At 40.7% G+C, this 25415-nt stretch overlaps 1 protein-coding gene across 4 annotated transcripts in view; it reads left to right on the top strand.

The window, feature by feature from the left end:
• EGFL6 (EGF like domain multiple 6) overlaps positions 1-25415 on the top strand; it is a 68269-nt gene that overhangs the window by 31466 nt on the left and 11388 nt on the right. For 3 of the 4 annotated variants that reach the window (XM_034756935.1, XM_034756921.1, XM_034756927.1), the window contains exons 7-8: positions 732-854; positions 13221-13538. In XM_034756935.1, the coding sequence (XP_034612826.1) occupies positions 732-854; positions 13221-13538 (441 nt within the window). The remainder of the gene's footprint in view (positions 1-731; positions 855-13220; positions 13539-25415) is intronic. The other variant, XM_034756943.1, reaches the window with a different exon arrangement.

Genomic DNA, 25415 nt, shown 5'->3' with positions numbered 1-25415 from the left:
GCATCTGTACCTTTGACCTGCCTGGTGTGAATCATGGGTGCAAAACTTTAACTTTGTAAGAACCTAGCTCCCTCATGTGGGAGAAACCAGAAAAGCTCTTGTGCATTCAGTGGCAAAATCAAATAGAACAAAACAATTAAATCAGTTACTGCCACTGTTTAAAATGTTCTGATGTCAATTTAACATAATGGCTTACGGAATAGCTCAATTATATTTTCCAGCAGCATTCTGTAAATGCCTGGCACTTCTCAAACAAATACAAGAACCCCCTGCCCTAGGGATCTTACAATCTACAGGCACAGTTCTGCCACCCTTACTTGCAATGGATTGTTCTTGGAGTGAGGTGCTATTCCATGCAAGGAGGGCAGAACTGAGGCCAAAATGACTGCATTTCATCACAGTCATGCTTATTCTCATGGGCCCTTTGTATTTTGTTAGGAGAGCAACATTTACAATCTCAGGGCCCAATCCTGCTCTCACTGAAGGCATAAGCAAAACCTCCATTGACTTTTCACTAGGACCTGGAGCAGGCCCTACAATTATTGTACTAAAAGTCATGCTCAGAAATGGAGGCCAAAAGTTGTGGTCTTGAGAAAGAAGCAAGAGTCCATACCCAGAGCGGATTCTTCTGTTAGTGGTGGTTTCAGGACATTCTTGTTCTGATGCTGGTGCTTAAATTGTCTGAAAACAGATGACTGACTGAAATTTTCACTGAAGTATCCCTTTTCTAGATATAAATGAATGTGCTGCAAGTATACACAAGTGTAACGTCCATGCAGGGTGCCTCAATACTCAGGGATCCTTCAAGTGCAAATGTAAACAGGGCTACAGAGGTAGTGGATTTGAATGTTCTGGTAAGTAACTGCTGATCCCTGGAGGTGCTTTGCTTTTACTCTTCTCAGGTAACTATAGGATGATTATTAGAACCCAGTCCTTTATTTCTTAGCCAGACAAAACTCCCACTGAAGTCACACACATATTACAAGAGTAATCTCTTATTGCATATATAATAAAAGTATTCTTTTGGCCAAATTATGTTCTGTTACACTGGTGGAATCCCACTGATGTAATGGTGAGCAGAATATGGTCTTATCTATCTTCTCTCTCTAAAGAAATCTGCTGCAGATTTTCCTCATAGGCTTGGCCTCTTGAACTATTCAGACCTTTCTAGAAGAGTTGCAAACAAGCTCAGGTAAAATGGGTGTGGAGGGAACAGGGCTTGCTTTTCGTGCTAAAATGTTTTTGTTTATAGTTTTGTCTTATGTCTTCTGTCCACAGAGATGTGTATGCCAACTCCTAAATGAAAATGATCCTCCAAAAAAGAAAAAATTAAACATAAAGACAAGAGCAGCCTATTTAAGTGCACCATTTTATTTTCTGGGGAAGGTTTCTCCTACAACTTAATTCAATAAATCTTCCTCAGAGGAGATCTGAAAATGTTTCCATTCATCAGAGGAAGAATGTTGTGAAAATATTCTGATAAGCTCTTATCTACTTTGTATGTCACAGTAGCCTTTTCCATGGGTCCTGCTCCATTAATCCTTTTAAACTTTAGGTGATTGGGTATGGACCTCCCTCAGCTGGACCTCTCAAAGTCCCTTCTAGCCCTGCATTTCACTGATTCTATGTAATTGTATTATTTATTTATATTACATTAGCACCACCAAAATGTGCTGTGACGTTCTATTCTATACAGGTTCTTATTCCCGTTACTGTGGTATCTCAAACCTTGCAATGATGCCTTAAAAAGCTGACTAGCACCTATCATGTTCTAGATGCTGTACATAGTGACAATTTATGCAGAATCCTTTTTTTGCATCAGTACTGAATCTCAATTCAGACCCAACATGAGTGAAGTCAATAAGGACACTACTATTTCAGGGCTGAATTTGGCCCATTGTCTTTAATTTCTTAATGCTAGTGCAAAGGTATATGGCCATGGAAAACAGTTTTCAAGTTCAGTGAACACTATATACTAACTACACCTTCAAAGTTGCCAATGACAAGAATGTAGTCAACATTGAAAGGGTGTGAAGATTACAGCGTTAATCTTATCCCAACTTTGTCATCACTGTTTGACATACCTTTCCATCAGGTAAATCTGACTTGCATGACAGCTAAAGATTCAGAAATTTGGACCACATCAAACTGATTTACCCAGGATCAAGCAAAAATATCTAATTTTGGTCAGATTTTGTACATAGTTCGGTTTAAGAGCATGACTCTGACATGCCAAAAGAGAGTGTGTGTGTGTGTGTGTGTGTGTGTGTGAGAGAGAGAGAGAGGAAAAAAGTATACTGCCAGAACTTGTAGCAAAATATACTGAATTCTACTTTGAGTTAACAGTTTTACAAGTTTGTCCTTTGGGACAAATTATGATGTTGCAACATCAAAACTCAGTGTAAATACAGTGAAAACCTAGCTTGCTCAAAACTGGGACAATCCTGTGAAACGCACCCTAGAGGGGAGTTTTCCATACAGTTTTAATGGTCCTTAGTACCTACCATGGTAGCACTGGGCACCTTTATAGTACTTTAAACACAAGACAAAAGTGAAATTGATACTTTTGCATAAATATGGCTAGTTGAAAATTTTCCATTGAAACTATATTTTCATGGAAAATTGGATTTTTGACTGAATTAAATTTTTTCATGAGAAGTATCTATGTTCTGTGGAAAATATTGACTTTTCATTTAAAAAAAAACAAACAACCAAAAATTCTTTGACCAAAATCTGAAAATTTAGATTTGGAAGTTCAGTCTCTCATGGGAGTTGTAGTTCAGGTGCCTCATGCCCATATTCTCCCCTACAGGCAGGGCTCCCCAGCCAGACTTCATCACCCTTGATGCACCCCAGTAGTTCAGCAAGAGGGGACATTGTGGAGCATCATGGGAGACGTAGTTTGCCTTACAATACAGTCTAACGTCAAACCAAACTGAAACAAAATGTTTCTGTTTGGGTCCACAAACAAAACAAAACAAAAATTGATGCAGAAATGTCAAAATGTTTCATTTTGATTGAAAATTTCTGTGTCAAAGGTTTTCAATTTTTCTAAGAAAAGCTTAAATCTTTCATCAGGGGAACCCTATTTTCTGACCAAATCTATGCATGAGTTATTTTTACTTAAACAGAAATATTTCAAAGATGAATATACATCACTCTGTTACATTTTACAAGTTACTTGAATGAGAACAAAGGAAGAATTTTTGAGCATATGTGGTGGTTATTGCACATTCTACAAGGGCTAGTCCTATAGAATCATCAATGTTAGAGACTGAAAAATCCTGTTAGACCATCTACTCCATCTCTCTGCTAGTCTGGGACTGTTCACTACAATAGTTTCTAGTATTCTGTCCTAACTTACTGAAGTTTAATTATCCAGAAGAGGGATAAAAAGTAGCACATCATTAAAATTTGCAGAGGATAGTGAATTAGGAGGTATGAACTCCAGAGAGAGCAGAGAAATAACACAGATAAATAGAGAAATTAGAAATATGGACAGAAAGGAATAAAATGAGAGTTCAATTGGGAAAATGTATGCAAGTCTAGGTAGAGAAAATAATCTAAAACATACTCAGTGGGAGGGCAAACCTGGACAGCATTGGTGCTAAAAGAGACGTGTGTAGCAGCTGACAGCAAAATAGACATACAGACTTATACTGAGCAGCTAAGTGCTCCCAATTCAAAAGGCAATGGGAGTGAAATCTTGGACTTATTGAAGTCAATGGGAGTTTTGCCATTGACTTCATTAGGGTCAGGATTTCACCCTGGTAGCTTAGAGTACTTGGTATCTTGCATGATTAGTCCTAAAACTATACCATATTTGGGAGAGGAATCACTAGGTCTGGATAACAGTTTTCTACAGAATACTATGAATGATTTTCCATTGCAATGGCATTAGATTTTACTAATGCATGATAAATCAGAGTGTTATGTGAGAGGTTAGCCAGGTAGCTCTCATTGCTTGTAATGAGAATAGTGTGGCTAAACCTCTTAAAATCATTGAATAATTACAGATGTTAATAAATGTAAAATCCAGATGTGGGTTGGTGTTTTTTAATCTATATATAGAATGGAACATGGCTACTACAGTGAACTGCATACAGAATACTGCATGTATACATGACAAAGCCTGGCTGGGATGATTTAGATGGGGTTGGTCCTGCTTTGAGCAGGGGGTTGGACTAGATAACCTTATGAGGTCTCTTCCAACCCTAATCTTCTATGATTCCATGATACTGTCCGTGGTACTTCAGGCTTACTTTTGCCTCTGTTTGTAGATTTGAATGGCATGTTGAAGTGTGTTTCTGAACTGCCTCTTAGAACCTACAAAAATTGTAACCCTTTTACCTTTACCTAAAGGGGTTTTCATAGAGTCATAGATTCTAGGACTGGAAGGGACCTCGAGAGGTCATCGAGTCCAGTCCCCTGCCCGCATGGCAGGACCAAATACTGTCTAGACCATCCCTGATAGACATTTATCTAACCTACTCTTAAATATCTCCAGAGATGGAGATTCCGCAACTTCCCTAGGCAATTTATTCCAGTGTTTAACCACCCTGACAGGAACTTTTTCCTAATGTCCAACCTAGACCTCCCTTACTGCAATTTAAACCCATTGCTTCTTGTTCTATCCTTAGAGGCTAAGGTGAACAAGTTTTCTCCCTCCTCCTTATGACACCCTTTTAAATACCTGAAAACTGCTATCATGTCCCCTCTCAGTCTTCTCTTTTCCAAACTAAACAAACCCAATTCTTTCAGCCTTCCTTCATAGGTCATGTTCTCAAGACCTTTAATCATTCTTGTTGCTCTTCTCTGGACCCTTTCCAATTTCTCCACATCTTTTTTAAAATGCGGTGCCCAGAACTGGACACAATACTCCAGCTGAGGCCTAACCAGAGCAGAGTAGAGCAGAAGAATGACTTCTCGTGTCTTGCTCACAACACACCTGTTAATACATCCCAGAATCATGTTTGCTTTTTTTGCAACAGCATCACACTGTTGACTCGTATTTAGCTTGTGGTCCACTATAACCCCTAGATCCCTTTCTGCCGTACTCCTTCCTAGACAGTCTCTTCCCATTCTATATGTGTGAAACTGATTTTTTCTTCCTGAGTGGAGCACTTTGCATTTGTCTTTGTTAAACTTCATCCTGTTTAACTCAGACCATTTCTCCAATTTGTCCAGATCATTTTGAATTATGACCCTGTCCTCCAAAGCAGTTGCAATCCCTCCCAGTTTGGTATCATCCGCAAACTTAATAAGCGTACTTTCTATGCCAATATCTAAGTCGTTGATGAAGATATTGAACAGAGCCTGTCCCAAAACAGACCCCTGAGGTACCCCACTCATTATGCCTTTCCAGCAGGATTGGGAACCATTAATAACAACCCTCTGAGTATGGTTATCCAGCCAGTTATGCACCCACCTTATAGTAGCCCCATCTAACTTGTATTTGCCTAGTTTATCGATAAGAATATCATGCGAGACCGTATCAAATGCCTTACTAAAGTCTAGTTATACCACATCCACCGCTTCACCCTTATCCACAAGGCTCGTTATCCTATCAAAGAAAGCTATCAGATTGGTTTGACATGATTTGTTCTTCACAAATCCATGCTGGCTGTTCCCTATCACCTTACCACCTTCCAAGTGTTTGCAGATGATTTCCTTAATTACTTGCTCCATTATCTTCCCTGGCCCAGAAGTTAAACTAACTGGTCTGTAGTTTCCTGGGTTGTTTTTATTTCCCTTTTTATAGATGGGCACTATATTTGCCCTTTTCCAGTCTTCTGGAATCTCTCCCGTCTCCCATGATTTTCCAAAGATAATAGCTAGAGGCTCAGATACCTCCTCTATTAGCTCCTTGAGTATTCTAGAATGGATTTCATCAGGCCCTGGTGACTTGCAGGCATCTAACTTTTCTAAGTGATTTTTAACTTGTTCTTTTTTTATTTTATCTGCTAAACCTACCCCCTTCCCATTAGCATTCACTATGTTAGGCATTCCTTCAGACTTCTCGATGAAGACCGAAACAAAGAAGTCATTAAACATCTCTGCCATTTCCAAGTTTCCTGTTACTGTTTCTTCCTCTTCACTAAGCAGTGGGCCTACCCTGTCTTTGGTCCTCCTCTTGCTTCTAATGTATTGATAAAAAGTCGTCTTGTTTCCCTTTATTCCTGTAGCTAGTTTGAGCTCATTTTGTGCCTTTGCCTTTCTAATCTTGCCCCGGCATTCCTGTGTTGTTTGCCTATATTCATCCTTTGTAATCTGTCCTAGTTTCCATTTTTTATATGACTCCTTTTTATTTTTTAGATCATGCAAGATCTCGTGGTTAAGCCAAGGTGGTCTTTTGCCACATTTTCTATCTTTCCTAACCAGTGGAATAGCTTGCTTTTGGGCCCTTAATAGTGGCAGTTTTTCAAAGGGACAACTCTCCTCAGTTGTTTTTCCCCTCAGTCTTGATTCCCATGGGACCTTACCTATCAACTCTCTGAGCTTACCAAAATCTGCCTTTCTGAAATCCATTGTCTCTATTTTGCTGTTCTCCCTTCTACCCTTCCTTAGAATTGCAAACTCTATGATTTCATGATCACTTTCACCCAGGCTGCCTTATACATTCAAATTCTCAACAAGTTCCTCCCTATATGTTAAAATCAAGTCTAGAAGAGCTTCCCCCCTAGTAGCTTTTTCAACCTTCTGAAATAAAAAGTTGTTTGCAATGCAGTCCAAGAAATTGTTGGATAGTCTGTGCCCCACTGTGTTATTTTCCCAACATATATCCAGATAGTTGAAGTCCCCCATCACCACCAAATCTTGGGCTTTGGATGATTTTGTTAGTTGCTTAAAAAAAGCCTCATCCACCTCTTCCACCTGCTTAGGTGGCCTGTAGTAGACTCCTAGCATGACATCTCCCTTGTTTTTTACCCCTTTTAGCCTAACCCAGAGACTCTCAACACTTCTGAGTGTTGTTGGGTGTTGTTAACCATTCTCACATCTGGCCTTCATCTTATTCCAGTCCACAGCTTTTGTCAGGTCTCTGTTTCTCCTGACTTCTGATTGTGTATTAACGAAGTACATTTCTTTCATCACACACTTATGTGTGTGTTTCAGTCTTTTATTTGAGAATAGAATCCCAAGAGTTTTTACATAAGCAATATGGATTCCTGGGAAAACAGGAACTGCTTCTTTTAATTCACTCTTTATATTAAGTTATTAAAGGAGCAAGGAAAAGGCAGTGCTAACTTTGAAACTAGACTTTACATCCAGCATTCTGTCATGCTCTACATTCTTGTCTTGTTGTTCTTTGTTAGGTTGCTAAATAGCAGCACATGAACACAACTGTCCTTGTCTCCCCTCTGTCTAGCATATCACATTGTTCAAGGTGATTTTGTTCATCTCAGAACATGAAAAACCTAAGTCTGGCTCTGTTTTCCTACTAACTCGCCAATCCTCAACAAAGCATAGGCCGACATCACAGGATTTCCAGAAGCTTAAAAAGCTGTTCTAACCCTGTCACTGTGAGACTCTTCTAATTCTGTTTAAAATGTAGCCCAGTACTGCTACCATCCTTTATTCAATAACAGTGATCCATTTGCTGTCTCAGGTATTGCCTGCTGAAAGTCTTGCTGCTTGCTTTAGGCAAGTGTAATCCAGTATTGTGGAAATGCCACAGTTTCTCTAAGTCTCGCTCTTTCCCTACCCGAGGTGGTCAGATTTTTAATGGGAATTTATTTATTTTGAAACTTTTTATTAAGGCAAAGTTTCAATTAACATACTACATTATTTATTCAGGATCAGGTTAATATTCAAAGAACTTGGATAAAGATTCTGGCGTGCTGGCTGGGTGCCCTCTTCCTCTGAATACACAAGAGAGGGTGACCAAATTCCTAAGTACCTATCCTCATTTTGGCACTTCTCTTGTATGTGAAAGCTCTTCCATTATGAGGACAATCCATATTTTACTATATCACAATACCATAGGAGGAAGGGTAACATTTTTTCCAATAGTGTCCAAAACAGTCTAGCTGTTAAAAATATAAAAAATTAATTTGCAGTTTTGTTTAAAATGAAGGTCCTTTACTGGAGCATTAAGTAAGCAGGTCAAGGGATCTTTAGAATGCTAGCATTTTGTCATAAAATGAAACTCTCTAGCAACTTCTTCCCCAAACTGCCTAGTTCCTGGACACAACCACAACATGAGCAATATGTACCCCTTTACCCACAACCCCCTCCAAGAGGACCAACCCCTGGTAGCAAAAATATTATGCATCTTCACTGGAGTCAGAGGCTATCAGTACAATAATTTATACATTTTTTTTCTATGTGCTACACACTCTGAAAAGACCCATTCATACAGATCAATTTATTTGGCCAAATCTCTCTACCATCTTTTCATCAATGTTGTCAACATCTTTTTTCACTTAAAATTGTATATATCTTAAAAATTAAATGAGCTTGTTCCTGGATCAACTCTTGAAATGTCTTAATGGGAGTTTTGGAAATATCATCAAGTTTTTGTGCATTGTCAGACTATTTTGCAATAATTCCTAAAGAAGAGTGGTAGTCTTTCTATAGGATTTGTAAACCAACCTATGTAATTTTTGAAATGTATAGGATAGTTTCAAAATTCTGTAGAAACGGAAGCATTTTCTACTACATGCAATAGATTTTTAGAGTTATTACTCTGTAATCCTAGTGGTTGCATCCCTACTAAGTTCTATAGAAATTTTCCATAAGATTAGGGAATTTTATATTTAAATTTAAAATTTCCTAACCTTATGGAATATATATATATATATATATATATAATACACACACACACACACACACACACACACACACACGTTCATGCTCACTCTTTCACTTTTATATACAGAAGTTTATAAACTTGTTTTATAAACTAACCTCTTAGAAAACCTGGCAGGTGATAATCCTAACGTGAGGCTAGGTGTCAAGGAGGAAGCAATATATAGCGTATAGGAGTTGACAGCAATCACTCTTCTCTGTTGGGAACAGTTGGTTCTTATGTACCAATTCCCAGCCATGGTTACAGAGGCACGTGTGAGAGAAAAGAATGTACATCTCCATCTTTTTGTTTTTGCTCTCAGGAACAACATCCCTCTTTGTATAGCACAGCACACAAAAAGCTGGAGTCTAGCAATTGTTCTATGTTCTTTCCAACTCAACCTGCTTAACTCCGGCATTAGTCACCAATTCCTTGGTTTCTTAATCTTGCACAGAACGTGTTTACAGAAAAAACTCACTTTTAGCCCTTAGCCTCCACTGGCATTGTTGCTTGCACAGGGCTTTTGTTTTAATTCTCTGTGAATTAAAGTACTTCTGAAAGCTGATGCATTTTCCTATAGGCATTATAAACACAAAATGTAAAAGAATGACTGACAGGTACTAATCTATATACTGCCAGATATGAGATTTATAAAGAATGGCAGGGGAGAAATGGATCAAAGTTGTTGATAAATGCATGAAGGTTTGTGTTCAATAAATATAGGATTATATATTGAGGGTTTTTCTCAAAAATTCCAGCCTCACAACCTTAGTCTTAAGCAGTTTGGCCTTTGGCTTTCTCCACTGCATTCCACATTCTTATGGAGGCTCAGGCTGTTCCTTCCTGTGATGTCCATATGTGGAAGTTAGCAAACTCTGATGACAGTAGATTCTACAGAACATGTTGTGGGACCATAAGATTTTCCAGATGAATATGGGGAAGGATCCTCTCCAGCTGTTGCTGACATCCAGACTTAAGAAGGCTTAAATTTAGCACCTTAGGCTACTTTAAGACAGGAATCCGATTGGAAAAAGGATTAGTGATACCTCCAAAAAGCTGCTCCCAGCCCAACCTCCATTCACCCGTGATTCTAAAATGAGAGTATGCAGCTTTTCATAATATTATTACAAACCAAAAAGGTGTGTGGACTATGCACCTTTGTCCCTATATTTTTATCACATCTGTAGGTTGGTTTCCTTGCCCCTATTTTCTTTCTTTTTGGCACCATAAAGGTTATTAGGTTGAGCTATAAGAATTTTTCATTTCAAAAGGAAGGCTTCAAAGCAGAAACTGAAAGCAGATGTTCAGGTTTGCTGGGCAGTCAGACTTGACTTGAAAACCTCCACAGGCTCTTTATTAAAAGCCTGGAGTTTTGCGTTACTGATTGTTGAGAGGAAATTTGTTGGGAATGGGGTTTTCCTGTTAATTTTTCTTGCTGTGTTCTGAGTAAAGACTCAGCGAAGCATATCGGCTAAATTATACAGTACGTTCTTTATAGCACCATCCTCCAGGGGGAAGGCTTGCTAAGCAACACATTAAGAAAGTCATGACATGCAGATGTATGGCAAATGAGCCTGGAACTATTATCCAAAGGAAAGAAAAATAACATCTGAGATTTTGATTTATTTATATTGGCACTGGTTTGCTTTATACCTGCAGCTGCAGCCTCATAAAACCTGAATACATCACTAAGTACCTCCCAGAGAAACTATGTGGGACAGTTCATTGAAAGAGAAAATGTAGCCACTTTTGGGCTTTTGAAAAAGGGACAAATTCAAACTAATAGCAATGTGTTAAAGGGGGGCTGATGTGATCTACCTTTTCCCCTACTCTCCATGTTACACATTTAATTATTTTATTTGTAATTGCTGATTTTTTTCTGCTACTACTATTTAAAGAAACACACAGAAAAGAGAACCTATTCTAGATATCCTTGCCATCAATTAAAAATGCAATTCAAAAAAAGCAGCATACCCCTCCCCAGATATACAACCACTAGATAGCAGAAACAAAGGGGAAAATATCCACTTCTCCCTATCCCTCAAATTCCTAAAAGAAACTTCATCCCCCATCACCCCCAATGTCTTCAAATACTATAATAAAGTTCTGCTAACCTCCTGAGAGTGTTCTGTGAGCAAGAAAGTCTTCTCCTCTAGAACTCTCTGGAAGGCTCAGGTCTCATTAACCTCTAGGGGCAGACCATGAAAGCAGATCCCCCACCCCAACAGGAGAGAGGGGCTCTGAACTCAAACCAGAAGAAGCATGTCAATGTATGTTCCTAACCCAAACAGATTCAGAGTGTAGCTGGAACATACAATGACATGGGATAATCCTAGGATTGTCATGGCAGCCATAAAGTCCTGAGCTGATTTGGAAGACTTGTTATCTGTGTGGAAGACTTGTTATCTCCTTAGGCACTGTCTCCCTCAGTGCCTCTGATGCCATAAGTAGGAACTTCCTCAGCTTGTACAGGAACTTCTGCTGTATCAGTGAGTGATCTATATCACCAGATCTGTTCCCATCTCTTTCCTGGGACTTGCAGATCACATGGAGAAGCTCTAGCAGGTGTAATTTTGGGGCAGTGGCTTTCCTATGCTTTTGGTCAGATGTAAACAGTTAAGCCATGGCATCTTTCTTAATTATTCCCTTCAGTTCCTGCTCTACCACATACCCATCTGGTCTCTGTTAGCCAAAGTTGGTCCTGTGTTGTCATCCCACCACATCTCTGCCATATGTGTGAAGTCAGAGTTTCATCCTTTGTCACATCATGGATGACCAGTGTTTTATTATCAACCAGGAAGGGTGACCTGGTGGTTAGTGCTCTAGCCTAAGATTTGGGAGTCCTGGGTTCAATTCCCTGTCCCACTAGGCTTCCTCTGTGAGGTTGGAAAATACATTGTCTTTCTGTGACTCAGTTCCCCATCTGTAAAATGGGCATAATAGCATTACCTCACCTTACGGGTGTTGTGAGGTTAAATACATTAAAAGTTGCGAGGCTCTCAGATGCTACAGTAATAGGGAGCATATAAGTATTTTAGATAGAACCAATCTTTCATTTAACAATAACAGAGGATGAGGCCCACCCTCTGATACCTATTCTGAGATATAACATCTAAAGCTTTCCTTAGTAAGGAGAGAGGTGAAAGCTCCTCTGCCCAGTGAACACCTAAATGGGAGGGATGTCAGCTAATCCATCAGAGCCAAATCCCCCATCACCAAGGTTGGAATAAAGGGTATGAACTAGTGTAAGGTGCAGAGGAAAGTAATCCCCAATATCTGCACAGGGGGAGAAAAACAGCCAAACAAAAGCACTCTAAATAAAATCTCAGCTCTACATAACCAACCCACTCCCCCCGCAGGCCCAGAGACACTAAACTTGCCCCGATCTCCCCCTCTACCGTAACCCTGCTCCTTACCTGTGTCATCACTCACAGAAGGAAAATATATGCCCTTCTCTGCCAACCCACCATCGGTGTGATAGCAATCCTGGCTGCTCCTTCCCCTGGAAATACAGCAGAGGGCTTTTAAGGAAGTTGCCCCCACCCCACCACTTGTGCAATTCCAACATAGTTTGGGGTTCATGGAGACAGGAGAGAGGAATGTAAAAACAAAAATTAAGAAATAAATTTAAGTTTGGAGGTCAAAACATTGCCAAGGAAAACATTGCACAAAAAATGGGGCTGCTCCTTAAATTTAAAAGCATCCCTTAGGAAATTTTGCCAGTGATGTTCTTTGTAGTTTGCTGTCTAGGTATAAATGATATTTGGCTAATTATACTCTACTAGGTAGGAGGAATGGGCAAAACCACCCCAAATTCGAATCCCATTCCCTCTTTTTTTCAGGTTTGAAAAAGCTTGGTTAATATTTTCTCTCACACACACATACACACTCATGGTTTTTCATTTCCAGCAGCTTCTGTAGTTTTTGGATTCTGGACAATGGCAGAAGTTCCAAAATACCACAAAACTGGATGTTCTTGTGGTATTTTGTGGCCAGCTGGCAGCAGAAATATTGGAAACCTCTGGAGGCAGAATATTTGTGTAATACTTCTAGGCAACTCCTGCAAAAGCAGAAAGTTATGATAAGCTAGATAAGCTCCTGAACTTCTGGGTGCCCATTTGAATTGAACGTTTTGACGTTCACCCATCACTACTAAGTATTGCTTTTTAAATTGCAGCAGATAAGACTAGAACATTTTCACTAAAATGTAATCAAACAGTGGGGAAAGGTTGTATGTACTATGGGCCAAGTTCACTGGTTAGAGTATGCAGGTTCAGCTCTATGTTCCACCTACATATGACAACAGTGAATTTGGCCATATAGTTTCTTTGAAAATTGCAGTGGATCGTGTGTTATCGATTTAAAAGCACTAAGGTTCTGGGGTGGTCCAGTTACTTCAAGTGTATATTTGACATTTCGTTGTTGGTTCTAGTTATCCCTGAAAATTTGGTGAAGGAAGTCACAAGAATCCCTGGAGCCATCAAGGACACAATCAAGAAACTTCTTGCACACAAGAGCAGTGTGAAAAAACATGAAGAGATCAAGAATGTGATCCCAGAACCAGCCATGACACCAGCTTCTAAGGTTCACTTGCCATCCTTTGACTATGAAGATGGTGTTTACATTGGAGGGACATATGATGTAGAGGAGAAAGAGACTGAAGATGCTGTAGAGGAGGAACAGGAGGAAGAACAAGAGGACCTTGAGAACCAGATTGGTCATGAACAAAGCCTTAGAGGAGATGTCTTTAGTAAGTGTTACCATCATTTCTTATTTATGTGAATAAATCTGTACTGATTTTTATGTAAAAGTACATATAAATATTAACAAGATTACAGTCAAATATTATATATCATATACTTTTACATGTGTTTACTGGCAAAGGAGGAAAAGTAAACAGGTACATAGTCTAAAGATTAAAAACTTTGAATCTCCTTTATAGGGTATCAGACAATTAGGTGTTTAAAACAGATCCATTAGTGGAGACATAAATCAATGGCATTAATAATAGGCTTTAGTGACACTAGTTGCACATTGGCATCTACATTCTTCAGTGATGGGTGTTCTGAGAATGCCTAAGGGAAATAGATAAACTTAAATACAGGGTGACTGTAATGTGAGAGAGACAAAGGCTAGGAGTGGAGGAGAGAGAGAGAGAGAAAGTGAGGCCTTGGCTACACTTGCAAGTTACAGCGCTGTAAAGCCTCCCCCAGCGCTGTAACTCACTGACCGGCTACACTGGCAAGGCATGTACAGCGCTGTATCACCCTGGGTACACATCTGCAGGTACTCCACCTCTCCGAGAGGAATAACAGCTGCAGCGGAGTGGCTACGACTCACTGGTGTGAGTGTAAACGCTTGCAGCGCTTTACTAATCACCTTGTCAAGTGGCCAATCCTCTCCATTGTTGTGACCGGCTGCAGGAATGCGGAAGTGCCGGTTTCAAAGCTCGTGCCACAGAGAAAAGCAAACAGTTTGCAGCTTGCTTTGAGTGAGTAAATGAATGAGCAGGGGGCCGAGAGTTCAGAACTTGCAAAATAGAGAGCTGACATGCTCCAAAATGCACTCTCTCTCCCCCCACACTCCCTGTCACAATCCACCCCACCTCCCCCCATTTTGAAAAGCACGTTGCAGCCACATGAATGCTGGGATAGCTGCCCATAATGCACCGCTCCCAACACAGCTGCAAATGTTGCAAGTGTGCCCATGCCACTGTGCTGGCAGCTGTCAGTGTGGACAGACTGCAGCGCTTTTCCCTACTCAGCTGTACGAAGACCGGTTTACCTCACAGCGCTGTACAGCTGCAAGTGTAGCCAAGGCCTATGTTCAGTTGGAGAAATGCTGTTTTATTGATACATTTCTTGAGGAGGGCTGTTTCACAAAGCTATCTAGTATAATTCCTTTTGGAGATAACCAGTAAGTCCAGAACCTCCACCTGTAACTAAGACCTAGCCCAGACAAAGCAGAGTAACAAAGGAATGTAGCTTAATAGCTTTTTCCCATCCTCTCTACAAAAGCCCCTGGCAAATTGTGCTGCTTTATTAAGAATAAGCTCTACATTAAGTTAGTTTCCTGATTCCATGTTTGTCATCCTAGATGACGAGTAGGCATCATACAGAAAAGAAAAACAGAGTTTTGTGTCTTTGTGTTTCATATAGCAAGGCTTATTCAACATGAATCATTGTTATTCATGTCATATAAAAGTCACTAGCTATACATTACAGAGTTTCTCAGGTCTTTAATTTGAATGTGGAAATTTATCAGAAGGATACAGCTGAAAACATTGGTTGTGCTTGGATGGGAATTTCTAACACTAGTCTGACATCAGAAAGATGTACATATTTTTCTTCAGCAAGCCCTCAAAGCATTTCAGTTCAGTTACTTCCTTGGAAAACAAGTGTTCCTCTCTGTTGTTCAACTGGAAAGTCATCTTCTTTGTTGAAGGAACTTTTAACTGCACTTTTAAATAATATTTTTAATATCTCTAGCTCAGATTATTCAGGCTGGTGGCTAACTAAACAGATACTATAAAAGTCATGCCTTGCTCTTAGCTAATCCAGGAAATGTTCTCCCTTCCCAAGAATAGGGACATAATAACGTATCAGTGATCTCCTAAACTGATTAAAATGATACATTTATGTCCCATGGTATTATTTATGAAGACATATTCAGTTTAGCCAGCACTGGAATTGTTGATACAAAGAATCAAAGAAACCCTTCTTGTGTCAAAGAAACCCTTTCAAATAATACCAATGCTTTTTTTTAAGGAAAAGGTTATGTTTGCTGCTGCCAGAACAAAAAGTCTTTTATTGCAGTAGCAATAAACCCAAGTACAAATACATTTATTAACATGGAATACATTTGAGAATACTAGTCTGCTTGCCGAAGGCACTATTCTCCTAAAATTACCCTCTTTCAAGGTTCAGTGATAATTGGAGGATATTTCAGCTCAGTCAGAGGATAAAATCCAGATATTACACAAGATTGTGCAGCAGAGCCAACAGGAAGTCTGAAATCTGGCCTTTGTTCAATGCCCTTCCATTCCACCACATATTAATAATTCTGAGCTCTTACCGCATATGTCAGTTTAGGATCTCAAAATACTTTACAAAGGTGGAGAAACTGAGGCAGATAGTGATTAAGTGATTTGTCCCTACTCACTCTGGATAAGCAATAGAACCCAGGTCTCCTGAGCGGTAGTCTCATGCTCTAATCACTTGAATAGGCTGCCTTACGCATGCTTCCACTAGAAAATTACACCATCAGAACTTGACTTTCAGGAGTGATTTGCCGAGGATCTGCTTTCTGCAGGAGCAAGACCCATTCCTTTCACTACACACGAATGAAGAAGAAATATGAGTATTCAAGTATTTTTTGGGAGGGCAGTATTGCTGGGTGATATCCACTGGTTGTCACTGTAGAGCTGAATAGATTTAATATACACTTCTACCCCGATATAACGCTGTCCTTGGGAGCCAAAAAATCTTACCGTGTTATAGGTGAAATCGTGTTATATCGAACTTGCTTTGATCTGCCAGAGTGCGCTGGCCCCTCCCTCCCCCCCTGGAGCACTGCTTTACCACGATATATCCGAATTCATGTTACATCGGGGTAGAGGTGTATATACATTTTAGGCTATGGTGATCTGGGATTTTTTGACTCACAAAGCCCTGGGGAAAGGTGCAGTGGAATAGAAGAAACTCATTCAGATCAAATCTCCTAGCCCTTTTGACTCTGCAGTGCACATCTTGATGAATGAATGAAAAACTATTCCAAGATATGGACAAGCTTCAGGAATAGCTCAACCACATATGCAGGCCTGTTCCAGGGCCTACATGGAAGGCCATGGAAGAGCTAGGGGGAGAATAAAGCTCTAACTAGTGTGGTTGAAATTAGGGCAACATAGTTATTCAATTTTAGCAAGATATCAGCTGTTTAGGAAACAGAATGATGGATCAGAATGAAATTCAGTCCCTAAATCGATAGAGCTAACATTTAGTACTGTGAGACATACAGTACATACATAAACACATCCAGATGCCTGGCTTTGAAGTTCAAATAACAGGTTGTTAAATAAGATAATATAGTATACATTCTAGCTGAGGGGCAATATCCCTTAGTAATTTTTGGCCTTTTCCTACCGGCTACATATTTTTAGAAAGAAGTTTATTGAGTATAAATTTCTTCAAGAAAGATATCTACGTAAGATGCTGTTGAGAACAGGCTAACTACAGTAATAATCATGGGTGTCTAAAATAAGATATCTTTCAGAGAAGGTAAGAATAACATATTATTTCATCCACCTGATTAGTTTAGTTTAGGTACCTAGTATAATTTCTTGAAGTATGTCATTCCTTCTGTTTTTAAAAAGTTGCTGAATTTTTATAACAAATGGTTGAGTAATGATTTATGCAATTATAACCAAATCCTAGAAATTAGAAATGGAATTGAACTATTAGGTCATCTGGGAATGGAGTGTTTCCTAGTGGATAGAGCACTGAACCGGGGCTCAGCAGACCTGGGTTCTGTTCCAGACTATGCCACTTGGACCCAGTTTTTTGAAGGTGTCTAGGCATTGCTACACTCAGGGTTGCAATGCCTAAAATTTAAGAGCCTAAATATTTTCAAAAGGGATTTTGGCTCCTAAGTGCCATCATCTATTTGTGCCTCACTTTCTTTATCTGCAAAATGAGGCTAATAATACTGACCTAATTTGTAAAGCTCTTTGTGATCTACTGATGAAAAGCACTATATAAGTGCTATATATTAATTAATTTATTATTTTTTTTTTTTATCCCTCTCCCATCACTGCCAGACTTTTCATATCATGCCAGCAGCTGCATATTTGGTACTTTTTTTTTAAGTGCCCACTAATTTTATTTTATGCACCATGCTCAAGATTCAGAATAGTAACTGGATGAATTTGTTCTGCTCACTTTTCACATTTCTGTATTGTTTTTGAGTGCATCGCATTCACTTCATTGAACCTGGCAGGCGATGTGGCCGGGTGGAGCCCAGCACAGAATTCCATTTACTTTAATGCACAGCTTCTTTAGACTCTGCACCAGGGCCGCCCAGAGGATTCAGGGGGCCTGGGGTCTTCGGCGGTAGGGGGCCCCCACCGCTGAATTGCCGCCGAAGACCCGGCACTTCGGCGGCGGGTCCCAGGGTGGAAGGACCCCCCGCCGCGGGTCTTCAAGGCACTTCGGTGGCAGGTCCTGGAGCGGAAGGACCCCCCGCCGTGGGTCCCGGAGCGGAAGGACCCCCCACCGCCGAACTGCCACCGAAGACCCGGAGTGGAAGAAGCTCCGGGGGCCTGGACCCCGCGAGAGTTTTCCGGGGCCCCCGAAGCGAGCGAAGGACCCTGCTCCAGGGGCCTCGAAAAACTCTCGTGGGAGCTCCTACGGGGCCCAGGGCCTGGGGCAAATTGCCCCACTTGCCCCCCCCCGGGCGGTTCTGCTCTGCACAGGTGCTGGGCTCTGTCCAAATACACCTTACTGCACAATCAGAGCTTGTGTTTGTACTGTGTGCCATTCCAGTTCTATCCTAATTGGCTGAAATTTTCCATTAATAATTTAACGTATTTAGATACTGAATATTGCAGAGGAATTTTTGTTGTGCCGAAGGGTACTGGTAACCAAATTGGCATCTTGCTGTATATGGGAAGAGTACTATGCAATAAATCTCAGTCCAGAGCCTGACTCTGTGTGTGTGTGTGTGTGTGTGTGTGTGTGTGTGTGTGTGTGTGTGTGTTTGTGTTTTATGGCTTTCTGATTTGATTCCTACTATAAACAGGACGTCAGAGATTTTACCCTTTGTGGCATTCAAACAGCCTTTCTTTCAATTCAGGGTATACGTATTAATTGTATTTCCATTCCTGTATAATGTCCAAATACTATATTTCACCTACTTTGTTATAACAAACTCCAGTCTTGATTTAGGGCCTTATTTGCTTGAACCTTGGACTATGAAATCACTTTAGTTGTTATGATATTGCGGGATGCTTAGGAGCACACAGCTCGCTTAGAGATGCATACTGTATAAATACATCTCTTTATTTTTCTCATTATATGTGCTGTTGATAAGTCAACGTAGGAAAAACTTTGGGGAAGGCATGATCCTATATTATCAAAACAAGTTACTCTTTATGGGAGAGGGATTCAGTATGGTGACAATCTTTAAGAAGCTCCTAGTGGCTGTACCATATGCTTTAGTACACACATACACTAGGTTTCCCCTCTCTCCCCCCCCCCCGCCTTAATAGGGATCAAAATGTAGTTTTTGTATATTTCCACCAAAAAAAGGGAAAAGTCTTCTGTTGTATCAGAAATTTATTTCACAACCTTCCCTATTTCTTAATGGCTCATCTTCTGGCTGCTTGTCCTTCTTCTCTTCCTCCTGCTCAGTTTTGTGACTAGCACCTAAATCCCCTTGTAAATCTAGCCTGAAAAATCGAAATGTTTCTTGTTTCAACACTTCCGATGTGTGGGTTTGGTGGGGAGACTCATTTCAGCAAAAATAATTTGCTAAAATCAACAAGGGAAAAAAAAAAGTTTCAGCTGGAAATTTTCACCCAGCTCTACATGGGCATATGTAAGCACTGCTCTTCATTTGAGGTGGAGTTTAATTAGCTCCAGTACCTTGGCACTACAGAACATGTTCTTAACTTCCTCCTGTTTCACTATGTATGTTTGAGTAGGATACATTTCTGCTTTAAATATGGAATTTCCTTGCTTCTATTGTTTTCTCTCAAAGCCTTCATGTTCTTTTCAGGCAATATCATGATCTCTTGAAGTTGCATGTTACCTCATGGTTTGTATCAGATTATCTGCCTGGCTTATTGGACAGACACTTCACCTAGTATCATTTAATTTGATAAAATGGCTGCCAAGGACTGGTTCATAAGAAAAAAATGTAATTGTCATGTGTTTTCTTAGCATATTCTAATGCAAACACAAGGAAACATTTACTTTTGCTCATATTTGGTTGTATATTTCTGGTCATAATTTGCTCATGTGTTTGTTCTTGGTTTAACTCCCAGTGTGTATTTAACATAAGTGTTTCCTCTATCTACCGTACAAAATACACAGTCAAAGCCACAGTCTCTTTGATCTCAGTGTGAAAATACTAACAGAATAGGCTGAAGTCAAAACTAAAATAGTATTCTGTTTAAATAAAAGATCAAATTGAAAAAATCTGCATATATATTTTCAAAAATCATATATTATACATCAAATATAGGATTATTGAGCCTGATTCACTACCACATTACTCCAGCTTTTCACCAGTGTCATTCCACTGACAAAGCCATTGTGATGGAATATCATTTCCTGAGATTACTTGGTGTTCCTGTGCCATTAACTGGTACATAGATTATTCAGGTTTTTTTTCTGCATCCCTTGAAGACAGAATTCCATTTAATTTGGGAACGCCAGCGAGTAAATTCCTCAAATAAACAATCAAAAATCTTAAAGAATAAGGTTAAATTTTCAATAGGGCCTAAGGGACTTGGGAACATAAGTCTCAGTAAAAGTTAATGGGACTTAGGAGCCTAAGGGTTAGATTCACAAAAGAATGTAGGCACCTAACTGCCTCTTCAGGTGTCTAAAACTCAGAATCAGGATTCACAAAAGCCTTACTCCACTGCCCCCAAACAATGTAGGGTACAGTGAATCAGAGCAGCCCGCGCTTCGGGGGGCAGGGAGGTGAGGCAGGCAGGCAAGTAGAGTGAGGAGGCAATCAGCAGGCAGGCAGACGGTGAGGAGGAGAGCGGCGGGTAGGGGGTGGTGAGGAGGCGAGCGGCAGCCACCGGCAGCCCCTCTACCAGAACCTCCCCCCAGCACCTCCTGCCCGCCGGTGGGCCGCGCCGATCAGTGCCACCCCTTCCTCTCAGCACCTACTGCCTGCCGCAAATCAGAGGTTTCGTGGGGTCAGGAGGCACTGGGGGGAAAGGGGAGAGGAGCGCTCTTATCACAATGGATCATTGGCTCTGTTTGAATCAAAGCCTTACTGTTTTTAGTATTTAATGAGAGTTGCATGTTGATTTTTTTTTTTATCGGTATATTTACTTGGGTGGTGAAGAGGAGGGGCATAAACTACTACAGACAGACACAAAGAAGGAGGTGCATCAAATAAGTTTGAGAACCACTGGTTTATGTGAAAGTACAGTAGATAATTTATATGCATAATGGATCAGTTGTGTAATATAGCTGTAAGGAGCAGCAGAGAAATACAACAGAAACACCATATGGAGATTGAAATGATTAAAAATGGCCCAGGCCAGTTACAACAAACACAGGGCCTATCAATCTTGATAGCCACCCTTTAAATTGTACATCTAAAACAATATTAAAAGAACATTTTAAAATTTGCAAAGTCAAGCACACAAAAGTGAAATGCCACAATATGCACAAGATAGACCTGCTCTGGGGATGAATCCGTAGAGAGGCTGTTGTCTGAAGGGTCCTTGCTTCATTTGTTGAAGATGTTGGAAGGTGTTTAGCAGCTGAGGCAGGGGACTGCAGGAAGAGAAAGGATGGACTGATAGATAAGGGAGCTGAATGCTGCCCAGGAGAATTGAGTTCTATCCCGGCCTCCGCTTCAGAGTTCCTATGTGATGCTAGGCAAATCACATAAAATAAACTCTTCACTAATTGTCCCTCATTTTCTGAGACCTGAAATCCTTCAGAGCAGGATTTGGATACTGTGCTGTAGATACAGCATGGGCCACACATTGAGCAATGAGGGGAAAACAGAATTTTGAACAGCAGTCCATTAAAGGAGCACTGTCCATCCTGTATGCTGAATAAGGTATAGAGAGAGGTGCTATTAACTTGTGCTGAATCTCATGTTCTACATTAACCGTAACAGTTTATGGAAATATAGTGTGTTTAAAACACAACCACAAAATGGCCTAGCATACTGTGAAAATAACACGACCTCTTGACTTGCTTGCACCAAAAGTTAAAAAGCTTTTGGTTTCCTTTTTTTTTGTTTTTGTTTTTTCACAATATTGAATACAATCGTCTTCTCTCACAGATTCTACATTATTATGTTCTGAATCACAAGTGAAGCATCTCAGCTAAGCAGGTTGTTTGCCGCTAGTTTTATTCTTCTTTGATAATTGATTCATTACAAGTGCAAATAATGCTTAGATACTCCACAACTAGATAAAAGCCTCATAATGTCAGCCATCTGGCAAATGAAGTCATCTGGGAGATGGACATGATGGTGCCAGCAGAGATGGAAGTAGGGTTGCCAACCATCCCGGATTGGCCGGGAGTCTCCCAGAATCGGAATCGATCTCTCAGTGGTTACTGAAACCAATCCGGGAGATTTTAATTGGCTGCTAAAAGTCCGGTCAGCAGCGCAGAAGGGCTAAGGCAGGCTCCCTACCTGCCCTGGCTCCACGCAGCTCCCAGAGCGACAGGCACATCCCTCTGGCTCCTAGGCACAGGAGTGGCCAGGGGATCTCTGCACGCTGCCTCTGCCCCAAGCGCTGGTGCCGCAGCTCCCATTGGCCAGGAACCTCAGCCAATGGAAGCTGCAGGGGCGGTGCCTGCGGGCCGAGGCAGTGTGCAGAGCTGCCTGGCCCCTCCACTTAGGAGCTGGACATGCTGGTCGCTTCCGGGAGCTGCCCAAGGTAAGCACCGCCTGGCTGGAACCTGTTTCCCAACCTCCAGCCCCAGCCCTGAGCCCCCTCCCACATCCAAACTCCCTCCTAGAGCCCACATCCCTCAGCCCCTCCTGTAGCCTAACCCCCTGCCCCAGGCTCAGCCCAGAGCCCCCTCCCACACTCCAAACCCCTCAATCCCAGCCCAGAGCCCGCATCCCCTCCTGCACCCCAACCCCCTGCCCCAGTATGGTGAAAGTGAGTGAGGGTGGCGGGAGGGAGGAGGGAGGGAGTGAGTGGAGGCAGGGCCTCGGAGAAGGGGTGGGGCAGGGGCATAGCCTGGGGGAAGAGGCAGGGAAGGGGGTGGGGCAAGGGTGTTTGGATTTGTGCGATTAGACAGTTGGCAACTCTAGATGGAGTGTATTTCTTTTACATAGTGATACAATATGTATGCAGTTCTTCAAGGTTTTCTAGAGTTTCTAAAACATTTTCTAGGCGACTTTGTAGATTCAGGCAGCTGAACTTAATTTTATTATTTTATTTTTGCAAGGCTTTTTACTGTTTTAAAATGCTTCATGGAGAAAATTGCAAGAAAAATAGTGCCAATGACTGTGTTGTCTGAAGCTGTTATATGACCCAAACATAAGAGAGTAGGTGAAGGTACTGTTTTGTAAGAGGTTCCTGTATTATAGTGTCAGACTATTTAGAAATGTGTGTAATTACAACTAATATACATATTTATTTGCTTCACAAGATGAAAGATTTGTATGTTCATTTTATAATTACACTAACCCCAACACTGAGATACGATCAACTACTGATTTGCTTACCTGTTCAGAATGCTTTCACCATTCCCTGAAAAGGCACAAACAGCTGTAACAGCCAGGAAAAACCCCTAGGGCAGAGACCACCTTTTCGTTCTGTGTTTGTACAGAGCCTTGTACAATGGGGTCCTGGTCCATGACTGGGGCTCCTATGTGTTATGATAGTACTACTAATAATAAATAAAAGAAACTACATTCCTTACAAATTCCCTTAAATAAATGGCAATGCTTCTGTTCTGCCATGCAGTTGTTCTTCCAGGATGGCTGCCTCATTAAGAGGTCATTGTGATACCATAGATGAGATATAAGAAATATAATCATATTTATGTGTGTGTGCAGAGGCGGGTGGAAACTAAAACTTTAAGGATAACATAGGCATTACTGGAGGAAAAATAGAGAACTACCTTCAAATTATAAACCAAATCCTATTTTTAAAACAAAATGACACTTCTGTGAGTACAAAATGTACTACAAATAAGTTTATGTACAGTCATTGCTTATGCAAAGAGGTGAAACCAAGTGCAGGTAAAGGAAAACTTATCTTTGTTTTGGATGAGTGCCTTTTGCTCTGTAATGACTCACTTGTCCGTACTGTTTCTGTACAGCATTCTATAAAATACTGTTCCACCGATTCCATATCACATTCTAGCGAACTACCTCATTTTATCTATTTATTTTTTTATTTTTACTTTTGGCTTTTTCATGCTGCAGCTTGGTCCAACCTATGCTTTTCCAGATGGGGTCCTGAAAATTCCCCACTGCTTTTGTCATCTTTAGATCATTGACCCTTCAGTGTCTAGCCAAGCTGCCTCTAAGGTTTGTGCCAAGGCCCTGCTGGAACAGGAATGAAGGATGTGCTCAAAGTGAGCTAACGTGATCACCAACACTCTAGAGGGCCATCCTGTCACCTCCACTGACACAGCTACTCAGAAATCCACTGCCTCAAGGAATGGCTTACGAGATGGCTCTCAAACCTGCATCTTTTGCGCTATAATATGCAACACTGCCACTAAGCACTGAACCCCAGCATTTTCTTCAGATGGACTTTTGATATTTGCTTGACCACATACCGTATTCCTAAATTCCCTTGGTGGCACTTTGTACAAGCCTTTTTATAATGGCAGAATGTTTGATCTCCCTTTTTTGGCTGCACTGTTTTCTTACTATCTGAAACAGTTGCTAAAAATGTGTTTCCATGAATGCAGTTTTCCTGAGTTGTTCCAGTGTTGTATTATATCATTCCTACTATTTTTGATCAAATACAATTCTCTACCTAGCCTAAGTCTTAGTGATGCTGATCGTTTGTTCCATTGTGCAGAAATCACAATTCTCCTTAACTCATGTACTTCATGTACTAATACTATCATCTGTGAAATGCCATGGTGTCCTGTTAGAACAGGGGCCTTACACAAGATTGGTGCTGCATTTAAAAAAATGTCATGGACAATAACAACATTGAACACCTAACCTGAGGTCTGCAAAGACTCTGAAAAGCAACGGACATGCTGGGCATGAATGAATGTGTCTTTATTTGGGCATATGCAGAACATGACAGTTTCTCTTCTGGTTCCAGAGATAGCTACCTACCCTGACAGGCTAGAGGATAAATTCTCCTGACATAACCATAGCTGTATAAGTCAGCAGAACTTTTGTATTTGTATAAAAGTTTTGCAAGCAGCTTTTTGTCCTCCTTTTTACATGCTCTAATATGTCTGAAGGTCACAAACTTTTTTGTAATTCCCTGAAAGCACCTGATAGTTGGAGAATGAGAGCCTGAGTGTAACACTTGACACCGAAAACAAAAAATAGGCTCAGAGACAAAGTTTGCCTCCTTGTTATACTGTATTTACAAGACAGTTCTTCATTTGGAGCATTTGCAGCACACTTTGCATACACTTGCATGTATACCATAAGCTTTCGTGGACTACAGCCCACTTCTTCGGATGCATATAGAGTGGAATAAATATTGAGGATATATATATACACACATACAGAGAGCATAAACAGGTGGGAGTTGTCTTACCAACTCTGAGAGGCCAATTAAGTAAGAGAAAAAAAAAAAAAACTTTTGAAGTGATAATCAAGATAGCCCAGTACAGACAGTTTGATAAGAAGTGTGAGAATACTTACAAGGGGAGATAGATTCAATGTTTGTAATGGCTCAGCCATTCCCAGTCCTTATTCAATCCTG

Source organism: Trachemys scripta, chromosome 1 (assembly GCF_013100865.1).
Source record: "Trachemys scripta elegans isolate TJP31775 chromosome 1, CAS_Tse_1.0, whole genome shotgun sequence".
Classification (NCBI taxonomy): Eukaryota; Metazoa; Chordata; order Testudines; family Emydidae; genus Trachemys; species Trachemys scripta.
This window is presented reverse-complemented; position numbering and strand designations above follow the sequence as displayed.